This window comes from Lampetra fluviatilis, chromosome 41 (assembly GCF_964198595.1).
Source record: "Lampetra fluviatilis chromosome 41, kcLamFluv1.1, whole genome shotgun sequence".
Taxonomy (NCBI): Eukaryota; Metazoa; Chordata; class Hyperoartia; order Petromyzontiformes; family Petromyzontidae; genus Lampetra; species Lampetra fluviatilis.
Genome location: NC_136315.1, coordinates 269,108 through 292,548, shown reverse-complemented (window position 1 = coordinate 292,548; position 23,441 = coordinate 269,108). Strand labels below are relative to the sequence as shown.

The following is a 23,441-nucleotide window of genomic DNA, read 5'->3' as shown; positions in this document are numbered from 1 at the left end:
ATGCGCACAAGCTCCTTCTGGTCAACGGAAATCCACGTTCGCACGCGCTCATAGCGTGGTGTCCTTCGATAATTTTCATAGGATAGGGCCACTTTCGCTAATAAAACATCATCAGTGTGAGGGCCATCACACATTTGAAATCATTGGGGTTTGACGGCACGACGATGGGGTGTTGTCACATTTATGTCCTGTAGGAGGCCGCACTAAAGGCCACCAGGGGCCGCCAGTGGCCCGTGGGCCTTGCAGTTAAGAACATTGTCTTATACTGATTGAATATCAAGAATAGCCCATGGAGTGACTGAGGTCATCAATCTCAAACCATGAACCACACAGTACAGCGCTGCCTTGTTCAATCATTAGCCAGCAGAATTTCAGATATTCATCAGACTGCTCCTGAAGCTATCCACTGACTTGCTAACCTTGCCACTGAACATGCTAACATTTCCGATCAACCCTCGACCATACGAAATAATGGGAAAGAAAATCGGGTATGAAACGCGTGTTTGATGAATTCCCAAGAGACAACATTTATGTAATGAGATATATAGGGAAATATGCATAATGTTCAACTTAAATCATCATACGACTATAAAAAATAATATATACCTCCAGTTCCTGGCCGGCTACTGGCCGGGCTGCGGGCCGTTTCCAACAAAACTAGCTGGGTAGCTGGCTGAAAGGGATGCTCCGTATAACAATGAAAAATTGACATGAATTGAAACGGCACAATTTTTGAAAATTTATGACAGCGACACCCATGACGGGCACGTTTTTTTATTGCTCAAACTGTTCAATTTGTGCTATGAATGTAATTATTTCACCAGAACAATATTTATATCCTCGAAAATATACGAAAACATCACAATACACGTTATATTGGCATTTTATTCCAATAAAAACATTACTTTCAGTACTCCGATTACAGGATTGCAGGAAGATGAAGAATGATAGCTGTCTCTGATTTTAAGTAAAGTGAATTTTCACACTATTTTACCTTTTTTAATGATATTTTACCAGGCAAGGCCCACCGAGCTATATAGCTCTTTCTCAGAATCGACCTGGCATATCAATGACGGCTCAACGAAGTGGCTTATCATCTGGACATTTACAGCAGCCAAATTCTCTAAACGCATGTTTATGAGTGTCGAGGAGAAACAACCGGAGGACCCAGAGAAGAATCCACGCCAACACGGGGAGAGAGAAACGCAAACTACAAATATACGGTCGTCAGGGTCGGGATCGAGTCCAAGACCTGTATACCAGCAAGTTAACAAACACAGCCCACTTCATCTAGCAGTGGTTTGAAAAATTACTGTTCAGAATGAATAATTATTGTTATTACTATATAGAACATGACATCATCTTGAGTCATTGAAATCAGTAGATGTGAAGTGCGCAGCTTACTTTGCTGATGGGCGGAGTGTTTTTTCGGAGCCGAGTCTCGTCTTTGCATGAGCGACCACGAGGTTTCTCCTCTTCAGGAGGAAGGAAATTTATATATAAAAAAAGTTGTTGACAGATTGCAAAACCATAATCTCCGTCTCAAAATGAGAAAAGAGGAAATTCCCACGTGACGAACCCCGGTCCCTTTTGCCGTGAGCTGTTGGTTAATGATCGGCGCAAACAGCAAAAGGTTTCGCCAGCATGGGAACACGTCGATGTAGGTGTCATGTCACTGAAATGCATTTTTTAAATGAATCTCTTTATATTATTAAAGAACGTTTCAATTGCAGGTGACACTATGTCCGTGTTTTGTAAATAACTGTCAGGCTAATGTAGGCCGTGCAATTACACAGAATTAGTGTGACTTGAAATGTTCTAAAATTGTATGGTGTAAAAATCTGTAGTTTGTTAATTTAATCATACATCGTTTGCTGATACTGTTACTTGTGCTCAAGCACAAATAACAAAATAACTTTACACATTTGTGAACAAAACTTCCTTAAAATATTGTTTTTCCTCTTAAGACAGAGTTATAGCGCAAATAATTAAATAAATATACATATTCGTCAACAAGACTTCCTTAATATTTTTTTTCCTTTTAATGTAGTGTTATTGATGAATGTGAGCATTTCGTAGGTTTGTTTAAAGGTTTGTCAATGAAAAATCAAGCCTTTTTGGGTATGTACGTTTGTAAACATTTTTTTTTATCACATATTGTATAAATGATGTGTATTTTACGTGTTTCATGTGTTACTTGGTAAGTGTCGGAGACTTGGTTTCTCCTCAGTGTGCATGTGGGGCTCGTCTGTTCTCCTGTAACGCGTGTTTTCATAACGCCAATTGTATATAACGCGATTAATGTATGAGGGAACACATTTGTTATAACGCAGATGCAAATTGGACATGCCGCGATTGAGTGAACAGAAGTACGTCGCCAGAGTATAAATAAGCGGTTGTACGGCTGCCTCAGCGTAGCATCACGCAAGGCAGGATGCTGCTCGATGCTTCTAGATGCTACGTGTATACGCATTTAATAATAATGCAATTTATAACGCGCGCAAATTTGCGGACGTAACGGCCGCAACTCAGAGGTGCGGAGCCAAGCTCAGAGTCTCTCTCGAGAGCACGTGGTTGTAGAGGTGAGATTTTAAGTGTCTCTTGAAGGAGACGATTGAGGTGATGCTGCGGATGTGCAGAGGGGTGACGGCGTTCCAGACTGTTGGGGCAGGCACCGAGAAGCGGCGCATATACGTGACCGTCCTGGATCTTGATATCAAGAGGAGGTCGTGAGTCGCGCTGCGTAGGCATCTGCTGCAAATCGTTAATAGTGAAGAGAGGTACGGGGGGCAGGCAGATGTGAAGACATGGTGGCAGAGGCAGGCGATCTTGTATGTGACCCTGCTGGCAATGGGTAGCCAGTGGAGGGCACGGAGAGAGGCGAGTGAGTCGAGCCGGGGATGAGTGCGGCCGATGACGACGCGTGCCAGGAGGTTGTTTTGTCGTCTTGGAAGTTGTTTAGGTTGCCAGAGGAGAACTGGACTAGGACGAAGTTGCAATAGTCGAGGCGAGACTCAACTATGCAGCGTGCCAATGTGTTGGCAGTTTCAGTGGAGATGAGAGGACGTAGGTGTCTGAGAGCCTTCAGGTGAAAGTTACATGAACTGATGATATGATTGGTTTGACGATCGGAGAATAACGTTGAATCTAGGATGACACTGAGGTAGCTGAAGTGATCGGTGAACCCGATGCTGTGACCAAAGATGTGTCTGTGTGTTGGGAGCACGGATGAGTTGAGACGTTGCCTGTGACCTGACATGATGGCCACTGACTTTGACGTATTAAGGGCAAGGTTGTGTGCAGAGAACCACTGTTGCAGGGCAGTGGTGGTGCATTCCGAGAGCCTCTCAAATCCAGACACATTTGGTAGAATTGATGGCGATGAACAGAATAGTGTCGTCCGCATATGAGTGGTGCTTGACACCGAAGCTTGCGATGAGGCAGCGGATCGGCGAAGTGTAGGCCGTGAACAGCAGGGGACCGAGCACGGAGCCCTGGGGGACGCCACGTGACGCTTTTGTTTCAGATGTGGACGAGCCCACCCTGACTGAGGATTGCTGATCAGAAGGTACGACAGTATCCACTTGAGTGTTGAGCCACATATACCGAAGTCGGATCTCAGGAGGGAAGTAAGGTTGATGGTGTTGGTTGACCCTACTTTCACCAACCCACACGGACCAGCGTGGTGAAGTATGATCACCCCCCCCACGACTTTCGTGGTGACACAATAATAATATGTTAAAGAGTCTCCCTCTATTCTGTTCCGTCACTCGTCACGTAAGCAGGTCCCAATGAGGCGGGACGAACTTCTTCCAATCTTTTTTTTTATCTCGTCGCTTCATGTAGACCTACTTCTTTTGTTTTACCTTTTCACTTGTAAAAGGTTATAGAAGGGCAGTCCTGCAATTACTTGCACCGGCCACTGCTGGCAGAAGGGCCTCTATTAGGGGCACCACGGTGGCGAGATGTTATCTGCCTCGCCTGGTATGAAGGAGGCGTGGGTTCAATCACGACCCTGACACCTGCTGTATATTTGGAGTCTGCATGTCTCTCCCCGTGGTCGCGTGGAATTTTCTCGGGGTCCTCCGGTTTTTTGTGAGGGTCGCTGGCCCCCGAGATCCCTCCCTCGGTACCCCTAACGGCCGGGTTAACCTCATTACTCGCCCCCTCGCTGCTAGGCGAACCGCTGCTGGGTTCTTCACCCATGGGGTGAGAGCCGTCGCTCGAGGATTCCCCTCCCCCGCGGGTCCGCGTAGTAGGCATGGTTAATTACGTACGCGCACACCCACACACAGCTCTGCGCGGCACTCACTCAACCCTGACCACTCACGTTAGGATCGCGCACCTGTATTATACACGTCGTGAACGTGCGCGCACACACACATACAGCTCCACACGCGATACCCACTCTTGCGCCGCTCTGCGCCGCGCTCGCCGCTCACGTTATGATCGCGCACCTGGGGTACGCCGATTACGCACGCCGCGAGCTTACGCATACACAGTACCACACGCGTTCACACTTATAACACGAGATCACACGAGGCCACGATCAGCTATTAATGATTTATTGTCTGCTACCTGGGACTGGTGTTAAATCAGTGAGTCGACGAGGCTGGCCTACGCTGATACCTCTATACCTATTCCCGATTTATCTGCTATGATTCTAATTCACCTTCTTACTCACTGTTAAGTGTCCACGGCGGTCCGCTGATCCTTGTGCTAACAGCGTACCTCGGTGCGTCGCACGGACGTCCGGGTCGCTGGCTGGAGCTGCGTCTGGTCGCCTGGCGCTGGAGTAAGAGAGCGATTTCCCCTTTGCGCTCCCCATTTATCCTCATTCCCGGACTCGGGCCCCTACCCCCTTCCCACGCACCGTGCGCCTTCGCTATGCTAATTAATCCTCTGTCCGCGCGGCGTAAACTCCAAACAATGGCACGCGCCCCCCTCGCCCGGGCCAGGCGGCTCCGCGGTGCCTTTGTTCCGTTAATCAATGAGCGACCTGCACGGCGCAAATTCCAATCAATCCCTTTCTCACGCACCGTGCGCCTTCGCTATTATTGCAGTTCAGATGCGCTGCGTGTTTTCTAATGATGCTCCTCCATCACAATGCTTATTCCCTCTGCCTGCCCCGTCGATACTTGCGTGTGTGGGGGGAAATGCGCCTCAACCGCGGTGGCCGAATGCCCCACGCCGCGACCACACCATATTAAGGCCGGCCGCAGCGCCGCAGTGCCACGTAGCACGGGGGAGGTCATCCAATTCCCTGATCGCCGGAAACCGTGAGAGTTAATCCCGATAAGGGTTTCTCGGATAAAAACCGGTCGATCAGGTGACCTTCCCTTCCAGCTCTATGGGGGGGGGGGGGGATGCGTGCGGGTGTGTTCATGTGAGGTGAGGTGAGGGGGACGCGGGGTCGGCTCCGTCGCTTGGTGGTGGCGAGGTCGTAGGTGGGGCGCCTGCTGAACGGCTTCGTGGCGGCGGCATGACATTTTCCCACCACATTTATAAACATGCGTTTAGAGTATTTGGCTGCAATTTCCACATTATAAGCCATTTCGTCGAGCTATGATTTGTTATAGCCAGGTCGCTTCTGAAAAAAAGAGATTCATATCTCAGCGGGCCTTACCTGGTAAAATAAAAATAATTAAGAGTTATAGTTTAAGAGGGAGCTCATGAGAACAACTCAACAGGGTATCTGACCGATACTCTTCCATGCTGGCCACGCGACTCCGAAGCGATGGGAGTATCCGCACTTGACCCAAGCACACGCGGCCTGCTGATTGACCATCCGGCGTGTAGCCACATACACCGTGGCCTGCAAAGAGGCGGGGAAGATTGAATAAACTTTCCCGTTCTTTGTGCTCGGAGATCGAGTCGAACTGGCAACTTCTGGATTGCAGAGTCCAGCGTGGTAACCGTTCCTTTTTGTTTGCCTTCCTCTTCTGTTGTAAGCATTGTGTAAAAAGCAAAAATCCGTGGGTGTCGCTAACCAGGGCCCGAGTTCTCAATGACGGTCTCCCAGAGCCTCTCGCCACTCGCATTCCGCGGAGGCACCCTGCGCTCGCCCTGGCAGCGGCTGCGCCTCCTGGGCGGCTGCGCGCTCGTGTCGTCCGTCTGCGGCGCCGCGCTCTTCTGCAGCCTCCGCTTCGGCTTCGGCTGTGCTCTCGCCACGTCGCTGCTCGTGGCCGGGCCGCTCGCCGCCGCTGCCGCCGTCCTCGCGTTCCTCTCCCGGCAGGCGCGGTGCCTGGCGGCGCTGCTCGTCCTCGCGAGCGGCGCCAAAGAGGCACGGGGCGCCCTCGCCTCGGCAGCTGTCGTCCTCGCGCTCACGCGCAGCCTGAGCAACGTGACGCGGAACATCGACATCCTCATCGAGTGCTTCGAGTGCGTCGTCAAAGCCTCCCTGCAGGGCATCAAAGAGTTCGTGTGCACCGTCAAAGAGGCCGTCGATTTGCTCTATGCCATCACCAAAGAGATCACGAGAGCGCTCAACGACTTTTTCGGGGGCATGACGTTTAGCAAGATTGGGGACGAGCGCTCCGTGGGAACCGTGGTGACATGCAACGCGAGCCTGCAGGCCATCGAGGGCATCAGGAACTACACGGAGGGCATCTTCGCGCGGCTCAACGGTGTCGCCGACGTGCTCTGTCATCCGCTGTTCAACGCCGTCCTGGTCATCCTCAACCTGCTGATCATGCTCATCTTGGCAGGCCACTACTTCAGGCGCTACAGACAGAAGCTAAGTTTTGACAACGTCTACATCACCAACCAGTTCTGCAGCATTGACAGGGAGCTGAGCCGGCGTGGGGAGGAACACGTGCTCCCATTGCTGAAGGTCGAGCGGGAAAAATTGGTCATCCTCAGCTCCCTGGCGCTGTCAAGCGTGGAACGACGGGCGATGGTGCGTTACGCCGTGCCGGTTATTACCAACGGCCTGCTCTGTGCCGTGGCCATTGTGGTGGACTACGGGGTCTTCCTGCTCGTCGATGTCGTCTACAGGCACATGGACAGCATCGCACACGAGCACATATCATTGGATATGAACGTCGAGGTAGGAAGGCTGACGAGTTTGTTACTTTGGATCAGATAATGGTAGGTTTTTACCCTTTTAACTGGTACAAAACTGACACCTTTATTCAAGGCATCATGTTTGCAATGACCACAACACAAGTAGTCAATAAAGCAAACAAAAAGAAGCAACTCTGATAAGGATAATAATATGCACTGTCCTTGAAGTTATTATCCTTATCAGGGTTGCTTCTTTTTGTTTGCTTTATTGACTACTTGTGTTGTGGTCATTGCAAACATGATGCCTTGAATAAAGGTGTCAGTTTTGTACCAGTTAAAAGGGTAAAAACCTACCATTATATTTGCCACTGGTAAAAGAGATCTCATAGTGTAAATGTTTGGATCAGATCTTTAGATGTACGAGAGATAAGTTGCAGATTTACACTTTTTAGATTTTGGGGTTTTCAAAAAAATGTGAATTCTTTTCACTTTTTCATATAATTTACATTGTATAATAATTGAACGTGCCTTCGTGCTAACAAAATTGACATCACTTGATGCCAGGTGACACAACAACCTTGTGGGAAATGGGTGGAAGTGATATCATGGAAGTGGAGTTCCTTCTTGCGAAATCACACCTTTGGATTAACATGAAATAAAAACAAACTTCGGACCATCCGTAATTTTATATCTTGACATTGTTTGGAATTTTCGTAATTATACACTACTAGCTTTACTACCCGGCTTCGCCCGGGACTTGGATTCACCACGGCTGGCCGCCTTTGTCTCCCCAGTGGCGATGTTGACACACCACACCACTTACTCGTTTGAGGCTGAGTCGACCTAGGGGAGGCCCAGGACCGGTTCAAATAATCGTCACCGGCGGTGGCCGTGAGCGGGAATCGAACTCGGGTGGCCTGGTTCGTAGCGCAGTGCGCGAATCGCTACGCAGTCGCTGCCCCCACACATACACGCGCTTGCTGCAGACACAACTTTCAGGGTGCGTACGGTAGTAAACGATTGAAATAATAAAGCAATGCTGCGCGAAGAACGCCTTAGACCTGTAACACATTTGTATTTCACTTTACGCTTCCGCACACGGGTCACATGACAGATGTGACGTCACAGCTCACTTGCCGTGCAAAATATATGCATAATTGCGCGCCCCCTCCAAAAAAAAATATACAAAAGTCTATTTTTATAATTTTTGCATGGTGTACAGTCTGGAAAGTACCTACATAGCAAATATCAAGTTTGTTGCATGTCGGGAAGTACGCTAAACATTTTGAACAGACACATTCACAAATTTCCCTTTTATATATATAGATAAAAATAAAAACTACGTTTTGCTGGCTGGAGGGAGAAGACATGCGGTTGGACACATCCAAAGAACGTGTGCGTTGATCGTAATTCCGATTTGATTTAAATAGCATCGTTCATGTAAAATTGCATCTCACAATCACCAAGGAACCACAGACAAGCTGAAAGACAACAGCCAAGCAGTTAGGCTGCACCAACAATTTCCCAAGTTCTGCAGTCCTCTGTTTCTTACAGTGTTTTCAGCGAATTCATGAATGTTTAAACACGTGGAAGAAAACATGAGTCCCAAAAGAAACCCACATGTGTGAAGGGCAACGCTTTATCCCAGCCCAATGTACATATGTAGATTAGTCCACACTTTTTCTGTATTGCCTTCTGGCAGGCCAGTGTATGGCACTTCAGGAAGGGCTTTTGGCAACTGTATGATCGACCAACCCTGGCGTGTGCCCTCATCGCCCAGCTAAATCTGGAACACATTGCTATAAGGTACTCGTGTAGAAAGGCCTCCATTTGCGGTGTGCAGTGGCACATGTCTCAAGTGCAGGGAACTGGAGGAAAGGTGCTGCACATGGCGATGTGCTATCTGTCAGTGCTATTTCTTCACAGGCAAGGGATTTATCCGAGCATTCGAGACTCCTCCTGTGTACAAACGCAGGAGGAGACTGTATTGGTCAAAGCTGTGCAATACAAAGAGGAACCTCCTAAAGAAGAACAAACATAGGATGGAGATTTTTTGTTTCCTGTGTCGAAAGACGCTCTACACATTTTTACATCAGAAGTAGAACATGCAATCAAAACAGCTAAGTCAGGCAAAGCGTGCGGGCCCGACACAATCCATGTAGAATTGCTCAAACTATTAGACAGTAACAACATACGACAACTGACTAATTGGTACAATCAAATATACAATGGCAATAAAATTCCATCCGACTGGCTACAATCCATCTTTGTGGCCATACCAAAGAAAGCAACAAGCCGGAAATGCGAGGACTACAGACTGATAAGCTTGATGAGCCACGTGCTGAAAGTCTTCCTGAAGGTGATCCAACAGCGCATACGCTCCACATGCGAAAATGCATTGAAGAACACACAGTTTGGCTTCTGCAAAGGACTAGGCACAAGAGAAGGAATCTTCTGTCTACAGATACCACTACAGCGATGCTACGAACATCAGAAAGAAGTGTACATCTGCTTCATATATTACGAGAAAGCCTTTGACTCAGTCGACCACGACCGACTAGCAGCTCTATTAAAACAACTGGGACTAGATAAAAACGACATCAACTTCATCATTGCTCTTTATTGGAAGCAAACAGCCCAACTCCGATATGACAACGAATTGACAGACCCAACACCAATACAAAAAGGTGTACGACAAGGCTGCCCACTTTCACCCAGTCTTTTCAACATCTACTCGGAGTAGATTTTTGATCGAACACTAGCAGATAAAAACATTGGTATTAAAGTCAATGGACAATACATCAACAACATCAGGTATGCCGACGACACTGCACTGCTGGCCGATTCGGAACAAGACCTACAACAAATCTTGGACGAGGTTGCCACAGAGAGTCAAATATGGGGCTTACGAATTAATAAAAAGAAAACAAAGGTTATGAAGGTCAGCCGAACTACAAGCGAAATAACAATCAAGCTTGGCAGCGAAAAATTGGAACAAGTACACCGATTTAAATACCTTGGTGTAATCATTGACGATCAGTTGAACCATGAAGTCGAAATCAAGAGCAGAATTGAACAAGCAAGGCAAGCATTTATTAAATGGAAAACACTCCTTGCAGACCGCAACTTGAGTACATCACTGAAACTGCGCACACTGAAATGCTACATCTGGTCAATTTTGCTGTACGGAGTAGAGACGTGGACACTGACAACAACAGCAACAAAAAGGCTCGAAGCTTTCGAGATGTGGCTGTATCGAAGAATGCTGAAAATCCCATGGACAGCCAAAACCACCAATACACAAGTTCTGCAAGATATGGGCACTGACAGGCAACTGCTGAAGACCATCATGAGCAGGAAGTGTTACTGCCTAGGCCACATTGCCCGAAACGACCACAAATACCAGCTATTAAAGCTAATCCTGGAAGGAAAAATCGAAGGGAAAAAACGACCAGGACGGCCAAAAACGACATGGCTCAGTAACATCAAAACATGGCTACAATTAACAGCAGCACAAACTCTACACGCCGTGCTAGACCGGGACCAATGTCATCGTGAAGTCGCACACGCCGTTAGGCAGCACTAAAGAAGAAGAAGTGTCCTTTATATAATTCGCAATTGTTGGCACAAGATAAATATATAAATGACTGTCATGAATATCCTAAGGCAATGTTCGTCGGGAACATAAGGTCTGGATAATTGCTGCTAACCACTCCTGCTTCACAGCCACTTGACCTGAGTGACCTCACTTGAGCCTGGCATTAAACTCAATGAATTTGTGTGTGCTGTATTCAGCTCATACGTACGTACGTACGTCCATCGTCATTGTTCTACTAACTTTGGAAATTATTTATTTTTGTTTATCCTTTTTTCAGGTCAACTTATTCATGATTGTGTTACTCCCCGTGCTGAAGAGAAGCCAATCGTTTCAGAACAACCTGTCGCTCATTGCCGACAAGTGCTTCGACAAAAATCGCCCTCCGACGCCTCCCGACAAGGGCACGATCGTCAAGGTGTGCGTGCTCTTCGCTGCGCTCGCCCTCTTCTCGCTCTCGTCAGCCTTCATCAACCGGCTGCGGCGCAAGGTCGTCAGTCTGTTCTACCCCGAGAGGGAGGTGCAGCGCATCCTGTACCTCCACACGAAGATCTTGGACAAGCGCAGGAAACGGCCCAGGGAAACCATCAAACTGCACAGGACCTTACTGCAAAGGTGTGTGAGTAGGTCCCTATTTAACCATGAGTACATTCTGGTGTTCTCGCCATTCTCATCGGACGATGCTATCACGGATGTGCTACGTTTCTCAGTGTGGTAGCTTTTGCAGTAGGCAGGCAATGTATATTCTAAATAGAGTAATTTTCAGATTTTTTTTCTTTCAAATTTGGACCATGGCCTACTCTTTTTCGCATGTCACGGGACCTTTGACATCCACTGTGAAGTAGATACAGTAATGCATATCTCTGGTTAATATGCTCAGTGTTATCCAGGGTCGGCCATGTGTCTTGAAACACGAACCTTTGCAACAAGCGGAAAACGTGCCACTTCTCGGCCCTACTGTGAGCCTTTTCTGGTTAGCAAAATAAACCAAAAACCTTTCACTTTACCAGAACTGTCAAGGAACAGCACTGCAGTGACTCAAAAAGGGCTCCCACAAGAGAGCTCTAGAGGACATTTTGGCCCACTCTTCCATGCTGGACAGATAGTGTGGAAAGACCCACACTTTACTCCACCACACGTGACCTGCCAATCAACTGTGGTGTACAAATTGACACTGTCGAGTGTGGAGTATGTGTTTAACTTCTTTCCCACCGTATGTAGCGAACCGTGCTAATCAGAGGTGGACAGAGGTGGACAATTTAATCAACTTTCCCAACTGCCGTACTGGTAAATCTTACAGAATTGTCGACTTATGGATTACAAGTCAGTGTGTTAACCTGTATACCAGGCAGTATCCTTCCCCAGAAAAGTCTCACTGAATCTAAACATAATTTTTCACGAGCAATGAATCTGGCTTAATCCACCTCTATATAAACGAGTGTCCAGTGCAGCGTGTTAGAATCAAAATATGTATACGATGCGCTATAAAGCTATTTTCACAGATGTCCAGTTGGGGCAGATCAGAAAGTTATAACAATTTAAACTTCTAAACTAATTTATATTTTACCAGGTAAGGCCCACTGAGCTGCGTAGCTCTTTTTCAGAAGCTACTTGGCCACAAATGACAGCTCGACGAAGTGGCTTGTCACGTGTAAACTTATAGCAGCCATACATGTTGCTAAATGTGGAGGGATAAATCGGAGAACCCGGAGAAAAATCGACACCACCACGGGGAGAACATGCAACTCCAAATAGAGAGCAGGCGAGGCAGATACCATCTCGCCGTGGGTCTATATAAAAACACGATGGGAGTGCAAAGTATAGTAAAGGTAACCACATCACTAAAACATGTACAAAAACTAAACTTGTATTTTACCAGGTAAAGCCCACTAGCTAATAGCTTCTTTTTTCAGAGGTTACCTGGCCACAAATTACCGTATTTTCCCACAGACGCATATAACCCGCAGACGCATTTACCCCGCAAAAATTGCGTTTTGTGTAAAAAAAGAAATCAGATAGCCCGCACCTCCATATACCCCGCATGCATTCATATATTTAACGTCGTTACCGCAGCTTAATTCCATCATTAATACGAAGTTTACATTTGTAATACATTCCACTATCAATTGTTAACATTAAAATCATAACGTGCATAAAGAAAACAAACTAACCGGAAACGAGTGAACAATAAATAAGTAACACAAGTAAATATTCAAGAAATAAGTAACATAACTGGTAGATAAGTAGTTTTAGCACTGGTAGATTGCGCACTGCACAGATAATAGCGGCACTACGGTAACGCCGTCGACTCGCCCCCACCCCCAGCTGCCCCACCCCCACCTCTCTCTCCCCCCAGCTGCCCCACCCCCCAGCTGCCCCACCCCCCAGCTGCCCCACCCCCCACCTCTCCCTCCCTCCAGCTGCCCCACCCCCCACCCCCCAGCTGCCCCACCCCCCAGCTGCCCCACCCCCCACCCCCCAGCTGCCCTACCTCCCTCTCCCCCCAGCTGCCCCACCCCTCAACCCCCACTTCTCTCCCCAGCTCTCCCGTCGCCGTAAACAGTGCGCGCACTTCAAACATTGTCGTTTAATTGTACAAATTAATTTAAAACGTGATTAACATGTGCAATTTTAGTGTGAGCGGTTTATTCAGCAGTGCTTGGATAGTGGATAGTCCTACCATGAAAACATTAAACGGGCTATGACGTGTCACACGTGTAAAATACTTTTGGGATAGCCCACACCTCCATACAACCCCCAGGGTCTTGTTTGTAAAAGTGGTCTACCCCGCGGGTTCCATGCGGGAAAATACATCCAAGTGGCTCACCATCTGGAAATGTATGGCAGCCATGGGCATTGGAAAATATAGGCAGCTGAACGTCGTCACACGATCACCTTGTGCGCTGTACCCGCCTTCATATGGGATTACAAAACTTGTGCTAACAATCTGTTTGATAGGGATCTTTTGTCTTTGTACACCAAAGTAAATGATTGCATATTCTTTATGCGCGACACATTTTTATTAATTCTAGATTTGAAGCTTTCGTGACTGCAAGGATTCATATTCTTAGGTTTTTTCGGTAACACACGTATCCAATTATGGAGCTGTGCAGAATATTTGCAGCATATACTCACGTGTGCTTCTCCCGAATTTTTGCAGCATAATGAAACGTGGCAAGCGGGACACCTCGAAGAAACTTGAGCCACTTGGGAGTTTCTAATCTCCTATGTGCCTTCATCAGTGGGAGACCGCAATCACGTAAACACATCTCTTACCTTGTCGATATGTCCAGATTATGTCCTGGGGCTGTCGAGCACATTATAAATGATCATAGCTTTTCCCCAGCTGTCGGCATCTCTCACAATGTAACAATGCAGAAGGTTCCTGCACACGAGATGTTTTCATCACTTCATCATCTCCACGATGGGTGTCTGCTCGGGAATGGTCCCTTTCTTTTGGCCGCCAATTCATGATCGACATTCACCACCCAGCTCCTAATAATAAGTGAAGCGTCCAGCCCAAGACCACTTAACAGTTCATATCTCTGCCTCTTAAAATGCATGGTCTCGAATCCATTGACCCTTTTTCTGACTCTCGGTGTAATTCGAAGCACGCATCTCTCTCCGGTTCTGCAACTGTTAAACTTGTATCCCATGTACAGAATAAAATCTTAAATCTTTGCCTTCAACCTACCACTTGACTTGGCGATGACAAAACACCTCCGACAGATGTGCTCCACACACTGTGCTCCTCACACTGTGCTCACACTGCAGGCGCAGTGTGCTCCTGCAGTGTGCAGGACCACACTGTGCCGAATTCGATAAAAAGGCTCTTATTTTGGTTGCAGACCCCCTGGGTGAGGCCAATAAGTGAGCAGTGTGCAGGAGCACAGTGCTGCAGTGTGAGCAGTGTGAGCAGTGTGAGGAGCACACTGTGCTCCTCACTTATTGGCCTCACCCAGGGGGTCTGCAACCAAAATGAGCCATTTTTTTTAATGGAATTCGGTAAAAAAAATACAATATTTCCAGAGCCGCAATGCACGTGGTGAGTACGAGAGTCCCCAATACATAACGTCAGGAAGCAGTCCTTACAAAGCCTAACGGTTCTGGAACCGAACGTCGCCCAACCCCTCCCCGGTCTATCCTGTAGCACTGTTAATAACATCAACGCTCACAGTGCACCCGAATCAAACTGGCACGTGAACCGAGTGCTTTAGAGTATACACATAAAACCATTAATATGTAACTGCATCTACATCTTAAATTACGCTACATGGTATGCAGCTGCAAAAATGGCAGTGTATTATTGCATGTGACCATATCGCCTGGAGTGTGCCGATCTCATCAGATTTTGAAAGCAGTCGAGAGCCTGGTTAGCACAAACCGTTCGTTATATGCTGTGGGAGCTTCGTGGTGGGGAGAGGAGCAAAATCCATTGTTTTTATGTACTTCTATGTTCACGCGTCTGCCTTCACCACTGGCCAGTCTTCAGCATGGTCAAATGTCTCAACCTGCACGGCTTCGGAGGCCCTCACCCAGCAATGAATGTATAAAAGGGATGTAGGTGTGTGTACTTCGTGTATACAATCTGGCCTTGTGACAACTGCTTATTACGATGGTTCGACCTGAGATCACAACGTCGCGAGCTCAAATCCCAGTGGAGGGTGAACTCAGCCCAAAAACCCAACCAGGGCTACGAAAACTATTACGGTGTTGTGTGAAGTCAACAGAAGTTGTTCAAGTCACACCTCCCTCGACCAGACATTCAACTTTTCTCATTGGCTCAGGACTGTACGGTGGAAGGATCATTGAAACGCAATCTACATTAACAACCATTAAGTGTGTAAAACTGTTCACTATAATATGGGATGGGCGAGTATTTTAAAAAGAAAAACAAGTCTAAAGCATATTTATTGCTGCAACAATTTCACAAAATATCAAAACACATCACAATAGAACTTATTTCATCTTATGCTATTGTGTCAAATATATTGTTTGCCACAACACTGTGCAGAACACTTACACTGCATTCCTGTACTTGTTCTTCAGCAATACAATGAGCCTGAGGTTGCAGTTTGCATCTTCGTTTGCTTGCAACTGACAGAAATTTAGTATTTGCTACACACACAAATGTGAAGTTCTGTGCATTTATGCACAAACGCTACATCGAATTTAACGTACAAAATGACATGTGCATTGCATTAATTTTACTTTAAGATCTGTAGATTTTGCTTCATTTGGTAAACAAGTCTAGTTGTACAAAATGTACATATGAGGACCAATTCTGAGATCTGGCCAAATTGCAATCAGGCATGATCCAGATGAAGTGGTAAAAGGGACCTGTCCCTCATTTCCCAACTGCGTACAACTGTGAGAGAGACGATTGGCCATGTTGGCTCAAGTCTTATGGAATCCGGCTCTGGTGCAGTGCTGCACAAAACTCGCGACACGGACATTTACCTAAGCTTGGGATGTATGTACAAAGCACAGGATACAAGAGTATCCTCAAAGATAACGTGGGCAGACATTCAATGCCCTGCATACAAATGGGGATTTATTTGCAGACTCCTCAAAATTTTTACGTTTAAAAAAAATTAAAATCACACTCAAAACTCACTTGAACAGAATTCAATGCAATGCAGACCAATTGTTTGTCACGTGTGCACGCTGTGTGGAAATGTCACATGCCAGAGTCCCAGTTAAGAACTATACTGCACAGCATCTAATGGTAGCACTGGATTGTGTGTTGCAGAAATCGCTCGTTGATTTTCGGCAGTTTCGGTGGGTTTTTTTCTCCAACTTTCCTTTGTGTTTTCATCATGTAAAAAGTAAGTTAAATACAATTACAGGCTGTAAATGTCCTCAATTTGGCCACGATGGAAATAGCAGGGTTTTGTTGAAAAAAAACCCAGATATTTCCGGGGCACCCATTCCTTTAATTTTATAGTATTTCTTGGACACACCTTAGCATAAAAAATTGCCCAGAAAGCACAATGGCTCAGCACTAGACAATACCACAGTGGCAGACCTCTATAAAGGTGTGAACACAGAGAGTTCCGTAAGCACAAGGAAATGTTTCTCCCACAGGGGTTGACTTTGTTCTCCGGTATAAATATGGGTGTTTTGGTTCGGCACCCAACAGAATCAGGAAACGCACCGAGGAACAAGACTGTCACCAATCTGACTCTTTTTTTACTTGCACGCATTCATATGCTCTACTTTCCTGTGGCCAAATTACCATGTTGCCGACAGACAACTGCGTTATCACCACTGGACCACGTGCACCAGTCAGCCAAACCCCCGCTAGGAGCGAAGGCTACAGTTTTTTCCACAATTACGTCATCCACCAATCTCCGCAGATCATGCGTCAGCCCCATTCTCCACAGGCTCTTCCGCTTCCGGTTTCGTCTCCTCTTCGAGTTTCTGTTCAACAGAAAATAAGACGTTAGTAAAACAAAGCCTTGGGCCAATACTTGATTTTCGCTCAGCTCACAAAGCATCATGGTCTCTTTAATGCTGTCAATGCGAACCGTAAGTACTTGCGTCCCATCAAATTTTGCTCTGTGTCTCGTGATTATCATACAATTGCGGTTCTTATTTTACAAAGGTGTAAAATGAAGCAACCCAAATATGTAATGTGTAATATGAACTGACATCCATTGCCTCAATATGGCTGAAACCCACGATACACCACACATCATGATGCAGCTGCAGTGCCAAGTTTTTACACCTTGTCTCGAAAGTTATGGCAGTGATGTCACGATTCACGTCATGAGGGCGCTTTTGCGGCGCTGCTTAGTCATGTGTGATGACCCACAGCCTAGGTAAAAAACACATCTAGGAGCACGTATGGTGTTTGTGTTGTATTTTCTTTGCATAAAATGAATTGGGCTTTCACAGACGCTCAGACAGCAAGGAGACGTTGCGATAATGAGCTCACCTCCTTGACAGCGCCGGTGATGCCGGCCAGCAGGTTGGAGAGGCCAGATGAGGTGCTCTGCAGCAGCTTGGTGAAGGCGCTGTGGCGCTGCTCTAGGCTCCGCAGCTTGTCCTCCACCCCGCTCAAACGGCTGTTTGTCTCCTTCAGCTCCAGCGACAGCGCCAGGTTTGTGTCACCAGTGGCACTCATGCTGGCGTTGAGCTCCTCTGCACAAGTGAGAAATTGGCGAAAGCGGGACATTTCGGAAGTTTAAACGGAGTCCTTTATGTGCCAGACCTTGCCCTCGTGGAACTATGGCAGAGAAGACAACTCATAATTGTGAAGTTGTAAGTTTTAATCCCAGCCTTCAACTCGCTTGCTCAAGCATCATTGAGGGGTCCATAAAATGATCATCAATTTATGGAAAGTCAGCAGAGGTTGTACTATGACTTGAATTTCAAGACATATTTACTCATTAAAAATATATATATGTACGTAAAAATGTCCTGCATGGGATACCTACTTGTTATCATCCACCTTGCTAATCCTACAAAAACCAATATCACACACACCCACACTTTGAGGAAATGCCAAATGCTTACCCATCTTCAGCTGTAGAGCCTGATACTGGCACTCCAGGTCATCGCGCGCTCGCTCGCTCCGCTCCAGCTTTTGCAGGAGGCTGCCCACGTCCACCAGCGCCCCCTGATAGGTGACCATGCTGGACTGAATCTCCGCGTCGCCAGGCTTCCTCTTTGCCGCCACTCTGCTGAGCGTGAAGGGCAGCATAGGCCTGTTTCCTGCGTCGTGGCCATACACACATGGCACGGGCAAGGTCACATGTCGCTATCGCGGCCGTCATCCAGCAGCAGACTGACAAAAGGGACCGTAACATGAGCACTTAGAGACATTTTAAGACACCGCAGGTCCGCTGTAGCAGTGGGGTGTGGTCAGACTCGGACAGCCTCCCCCCCCCCCACCTTGCGCGAGAATTTCCTCCAACGTGGAGCTTTGTTCGGGCCGCGTCTCGCTCACCGACTCTCCTTCCAAGGCGTCCGTCAGCTTGCGATAGTTACACACGTCGCGTACCATCACTTTGGACAGCAGCTTCTTGATCTGCAATGCAGACGAAACGTCAACACCGTCACTGCCGCCCCCCAAGTGGGAAATGCGATCCACGACAATGAATATTCGGCGATATTTTCAGGACCGCTCCTATCTATCATTCAGACCATCCACGTTTAAATGATTGTGGCGGAGGATGCACGAGATGGGTACATGGGCACATTGTCATACAAGCCATTAGGTAACACAGTTTTTAATTTGTAATTACACCTGCAGGTCATGGGGGTTATTTAACCATATTTTACCATGCTGGTCAGTGTGAATTAAAAACCCAGAGCATTGACTTGAGAGCAATGACGTACAGTAAAACAAGGTCGTTTGGCTGCACTGCCCTCTGCTGCCCATTATGTTATGACAGCTTTTAAGACTTGTTATGAAAGGTGGTAAGCTATACAAGTACTATCCATGCTCAAACCAGCTTAACTTACGGGAAATTACATTAGGCACATTCCGGGCGATTTGGTGAAAGGCTCATTCGTCATAGCAAATGGGTCACTAAATGTATACAGAGGCACGTTACGGGAAGGCACAAATTAGCCACGAGTCGTGCAGTGCATTCACTTTGGGGACGGCAGGTCTCTCTATTCGTACTTGCGCTCGTGACATGTGCAGACCCAGCGTGTACAGAATTTCCTCCAAGTCCTTCTCCTGCAGGTAGCCCGTGTGGCTCTGGTCAAAGTATCCGAAAGCGAGCAGGAGGTCTCGGTATACAGTGACCTTCTTCTCCTGCCAGGCCAGCACACAGAAACGAGGCGTGTGAACACCCGCCAATCAAAAGAGAGAAACATAACATTGACTTAAAGCTTTCGTGACTGCAGGAATTCATATTATTTGGGTCTTTTGGTAAAGTCACGTAGATAGGTTCAAAGAAAATAAATAAACAAAACTACGACGTTTTGATCGCAACACAAGCGTTCGTCGTCAGGAAGATGACGAATGCTTGTGTTGCGATCGAAACGATGGAAACGTCGTAGTTTTTTGTTATTTTTTCTTATTTTCTTTGAACCTATCTACGTGACTTTACCGAAAGACCCAAAGAATATGAATAAACATAACATTGTCGACGTGAAGGGGCTTTGGGTTAAAACGCACCTCATATTAGTACGGTTGGCTATGTAGGGTACGAAACAAGTTAAACATACATACATACGTAACAAAGCACCACGGATCTGTGTTCCCAGTGATAATAATGTTCACGCATCTTTCAGAGGTATGCTAAAGACAATTTTAATGGCACGCCTGTAGGAAGGTTGCATTCCAACAGTTTTCACACCACAGCGACTTTGATGGAATGCTACTGGCGGCAATCCTGAAGTCAAGTAATTTTTTCAACAATGAAGCTTCAAACTAAGACAACCTAGGAAAGAATCTACGCGAGATATCTGCTTCATGGGGGGCTGCCTTCCTTGAAGCCACACTCCAGTGTCTCTACGGCTGCAGTGCCTTCTGGTTTTCAATTCAATAGAGTTCTAAAGAACTTAACCGAAACCATGATTGATATAATGCTTAAATAGGCCTTTTTCAGTGTTTTCAGCTGTTAAGCAGTTAAAGATGTCAAGCTCTCTGTGAAACGTGTAGAATTCGGGTATACGAGGACTGAAGTTGTGCACCCCTACTTTAAGTTCCCAAGTGATAATTATGAAGTTTCACAGTGAACATTTTAAATCACAACTACCTTTTCTTTCACAGTTTTTTCTTTGGCTTTCCGGTCTCCTTTTTTGTCATCTTTTTTGTCATCTGCAATTCAACAAAACAGCAGGCAGCATAAACTCGTAACACATATTGTAGCTGTGTTCTGCGACTTGTGATATTTTTTATTTAATATGCCTAAATTTTTTAAACCTTGCTTACAGGAACAAGATAAGCACTTTTTAGCATAATGTTCGACCAAACAGCATGTGTATATTGTAGAAATCCATAACATTGCATGTAGGTGTTCCCACCAGTTTTTGTGGCCGTGGATGAACTCACCCTCTTTATCATCGTCGTCATCTTCCTCATCGGCCGAGTTAGAAGCCTCCTCTTCCCTCGACTCGGAGTCCTTGTCCTCCTCCTCCTCCTCTGCCTTGAGCTGCCCCTCGCTCTCCTCTGCCTTCATGTACAAACAGAACATTATCAGCATCAACGTCGCCATCACCGAACATCACCAAAAACCGTCGCCCACATACCCCATTCCACCCGAGTAAGAATTGTGCGGTGACTAACACGGGGCATGTATGGTGCTTTGTCAATGACACAGTTGAAATGCAGCGACTAGTTTATGAGATTGGTGGGGGAAATGAGATGCCAGTCAGAATCATTATAGCAAGTAAGTGTCCAACAGGCAAGCGGTATAGTGAAGTGTTATTCACACCCTCTGGTTTCCTTCTACATGTAACAATGTAAACATATAGAGCTTTTTTTTCAATCCACTGCTGGATGATGGCCTCCACACGCCGTGCTGGTCGTGGCGGTTATGTGAACATACTTCAACACGGTGGTCAGTCGCGAGATGGTGAATGTGCGAATCACTGATGTTGAAACATTTCTGCATTGCCCTCTGCTGCGCAAAAATGTATAAATGTAAAAATACTTTACATCCCAAATTATAATCCATCTGAAAATTCATCTCTAATATACAGGTGAGGATTTTTCTTGGATACACATCATATTATGCTCTACTATAAATATTAAGGCACACAAAAAAATGCAACCAAGTTAAAAGCACTCTTTGGTTCTTTCGGTAAAGTCCTGTAGATAAAAAATTAATAGATCACGACGTTTCGATCGCAACACAAGCGACCGTCTTTACCGAAAGAACCAAAGAGTATGGATTCCTGCAGTCACGAAAGCTTCAAATCAAGTTAAAAGCAGAAAATAAAAGGATTACTTTTTCATCTTTCTCGTCGTCGGTTTTCCGTTTCTTGGCCTTGGGCTCTTCCTGATCTTTGCCCTCGTTTTCCACCTTCTCCTTTTTCACGACAACAACCTTCTCCGTGTCCTTGTCGTCGCTGTCCTTCTTGGCCTCTTTCTTCTCCACCACTTTCTTCTCCACCTCTTTCTTCTCCACCTCTTTCTTCTCCACCTCTTTCTTCTCCACCTCTTTCTTCTCCACCTCTTTCTTCTCCACCTCCTTCTTCTTCGAATCCTTTTTGTCAGTCTCTTTCTTATCCCTCTTGTCCTTTTTCTCATCCTTCTTCTCCGGAGCGGCCATCAGCGCCCGGTAGATGCGGAACCCAAAGTCCCTCTGCAGCATTTCATTGAAAAGCTCTGCGAAGAGCGACACCTACGTGGGAGGTGAGGGGGGGTGGGCAGTGAAATCTGAGGCAGAGGCGTCAGCCGGACTTGCGCTGCAATGTGAAGTACGTGAAAGCTGGACACAAGCACACCTTATCGAAGTAACACATCCTAAAATTTGTGAAAGTAATTTACTTCTGTTTACACGGATTCAACGAGAGGTTTGTGTGTGTGGTTTTGGCTTTAAGTGGGGCATGAGCCGGGTACCTCAAACGAGTGCTCCTTGTTATCCTCGATTCGGTAGTCGAGCAGCACGCTGAGCGACATGACGCTGCAGTCGAACTTTCCGCTCTTGGCAGTGCGGTTGGGGTGCACGATGATGGAAGGCATCTCGGGCAGCGTGTAACGCCGCTCTTTGCGCAGGCGTTCGTTCTCCTCCTGCCGCTTCTTCTCCTCGTCCTGAAACAAAGCGGTTATACGGTCGAATTTAGTTGCTGAGTTTATCCAGCCAGGTGGTGGGGGTGAATTTTGACTTAAAACTTTCATGACTGCAGGAATTCATATTCTTCTTTCGGTAAAGTCACGTAGATAGAAAAATAATAATAAAAACACTAATGTAGACTGTAGCCTGGTTCTTAATCCGAGTGAGTGTACTGGCAATCTATGTGGACTGTAGCCTGGTTATTAAGCTGGGTGAGTGTACTGGCAGTCTATAATGTAGACTGTAGGCAGGTTTTAAGCTGGTGAGCGTATTGGCAGTCTATAATGTAGACTGTAGCAATGGTTATTAAATTGAGTGAGCGTACTGGCAGTCTATAATACAGACTGTAGCCTGATTCTTAACCTGAGTGAGTGCACTGGCAGTCTATAATGTAGAGTTATTCTGGTTCTTTCAGTAACAAAAATAAAAAAACAAAAACCACGACGTTTAGATCGCAACACAAGCGGTCGTCATCAGGAACAGGGGGGTTAGCCTCTAAAGGCAAACTGTTTATAAAGGTTTAGAGATGGGCGGGGCAGCTAATGTTAATGTGGGAGAAAACCCGACACCGACAGTAGGCCAACACCAATCAAAGCAATGCACCTCTCTCCACACACCCACACTGCTGACGGTGGAGGTTGACAAGAACACACAAATCAAGACATGACCCAAAGTGGTTTATGACATCTTTCAAATGATTGCTGAGTTTATAACAATCCTCTCGGTTTAAATTGTCTGTGTCTGAAAAAATGGATGGCTTCATGAACGAATCTTTCATGAGAGCCAGTAGGCTTGCAAAGTACCATCGTCTTAGAGAAATCAATTTCGCGCGAGCCAGCTGCATTAAAACAATGATCAGCTACGGCAGAAGTATTGGTTCTACAGTTTCAAATCTGCCTTATGCTCACGAACACGGTCCGAGATATAGTTTCCCCAATGTAACTGCTGCCGCAGATACAGCTTAGTTTGTAGACGCCGGGATATTGCATGTCAGGAATATTGTCCTCCACAAATGGGATCAGATCACGAATTTGATGTACCGTGTTAAATCAAAACCATCACCTTGCCATACATAGCAGGAGTAACCAAAAAGATTTCCA

At 46.5% G+C, this 23,441-nt stretch overlaps 2 protein-coding genes across 9 annotated transcripts in view; one reads left to right on the top strand and one right to left on the bottom strand.

Annotated features, from left to right (window-relative positions):
- Positions 1 to 757: 757 nt before the first annotated feature.
- On the top strand, positions 758 to 14,164 carry DCSTAMP (dendrocyte expressed seven transmembrane protein). The gene is made up of 4 exons (XM_078875578.1): positions 758 to 764; positions 5,994 to 7,048; positions 10,881 to 11,215; positions 13,761 to 14,164. The coding sequence occupies exons 1-4, from the start codon at positions 758 to 760 to the stop codon at positions 13,819 to 13,821; spliced, it is 1,458 nt and encodes a 485-aa protein (XP_078731704.1). The 3' UTR covers positions 13,822 to 14,164.
- Positions 14,165 to 15,487: 1,323 nt separating this feature from the next.
- CCAR1 (cell division cycle and apoptosis regulator 1) overlaps positions 15,488 to 23,441 on the bottom strand; it is a 33,481-nt gene continuing 25,527 nt past the window's right edge. For all 8 annotated transcript variants that reach the window (XM_078875197.1, XM_078875194.1, XM_078875201.1 and 5 more), the window contains 9 exons: positions 22,128 to 22,319; positions 21,514 to 21,909; positions 20,616 to 20,736; positions 20,320 to 20,381; positions 19,236 to 19,370; positions 18,500 to 18,635; positions 18,122 to 18,319; positions 17,541 to 17,746; positions 15,488 to 17,023 (listed from right to left, as the gene is read on the bottom strand). In XM_078875197.1, the coding sequence (XP_078731323.1) occupies positions 16,961 to 17,023; positions 17,541 to 17,746; positions 18,122 to 18,319; positions 18,500 to 18,635; positions 19,236 to 19,370; positions 20,320 to 20,381; positions 20,616 to 20,736; positions 21,514 to 21,909; positions 22,128 to 22,319 (1,509 nt within the window). In that variant the 3' untranslated portion in view covers positions 15,488 to 16,960. The remainder of the gene's footprint in view (positions 17,024 to 17,540; positions 17,747 to 18,121; positions 18,320 to 18,499; positions 18,636 to 19,235; positions 19,371 to 20,319; positions 20,382 to 20,615; positions 20,737 to 21,513; positions 21,910 to 22,127; positions 22,320 to 23,441) is intronic.

Bases quoted from the DNA above. Each gene is read 5' to 3' on its own strand.
- DCSTAMP (XM_078875578.1), top strand. The intron at 7,049-10,880 runs GTAGGAAGGCTG...TCCTTTTTTCAG, and splicing joins CATTGGATATGAACGTCGAG to GTCAACTTATTCATGATTGT. The intron at 11,216-13,760 runs GTGTGTGAGTAG...GAATTTTTGCAG, and splicing joins CACAGGACCTTACTGCAAAG to CATAATGAAACGTGGCAAGC.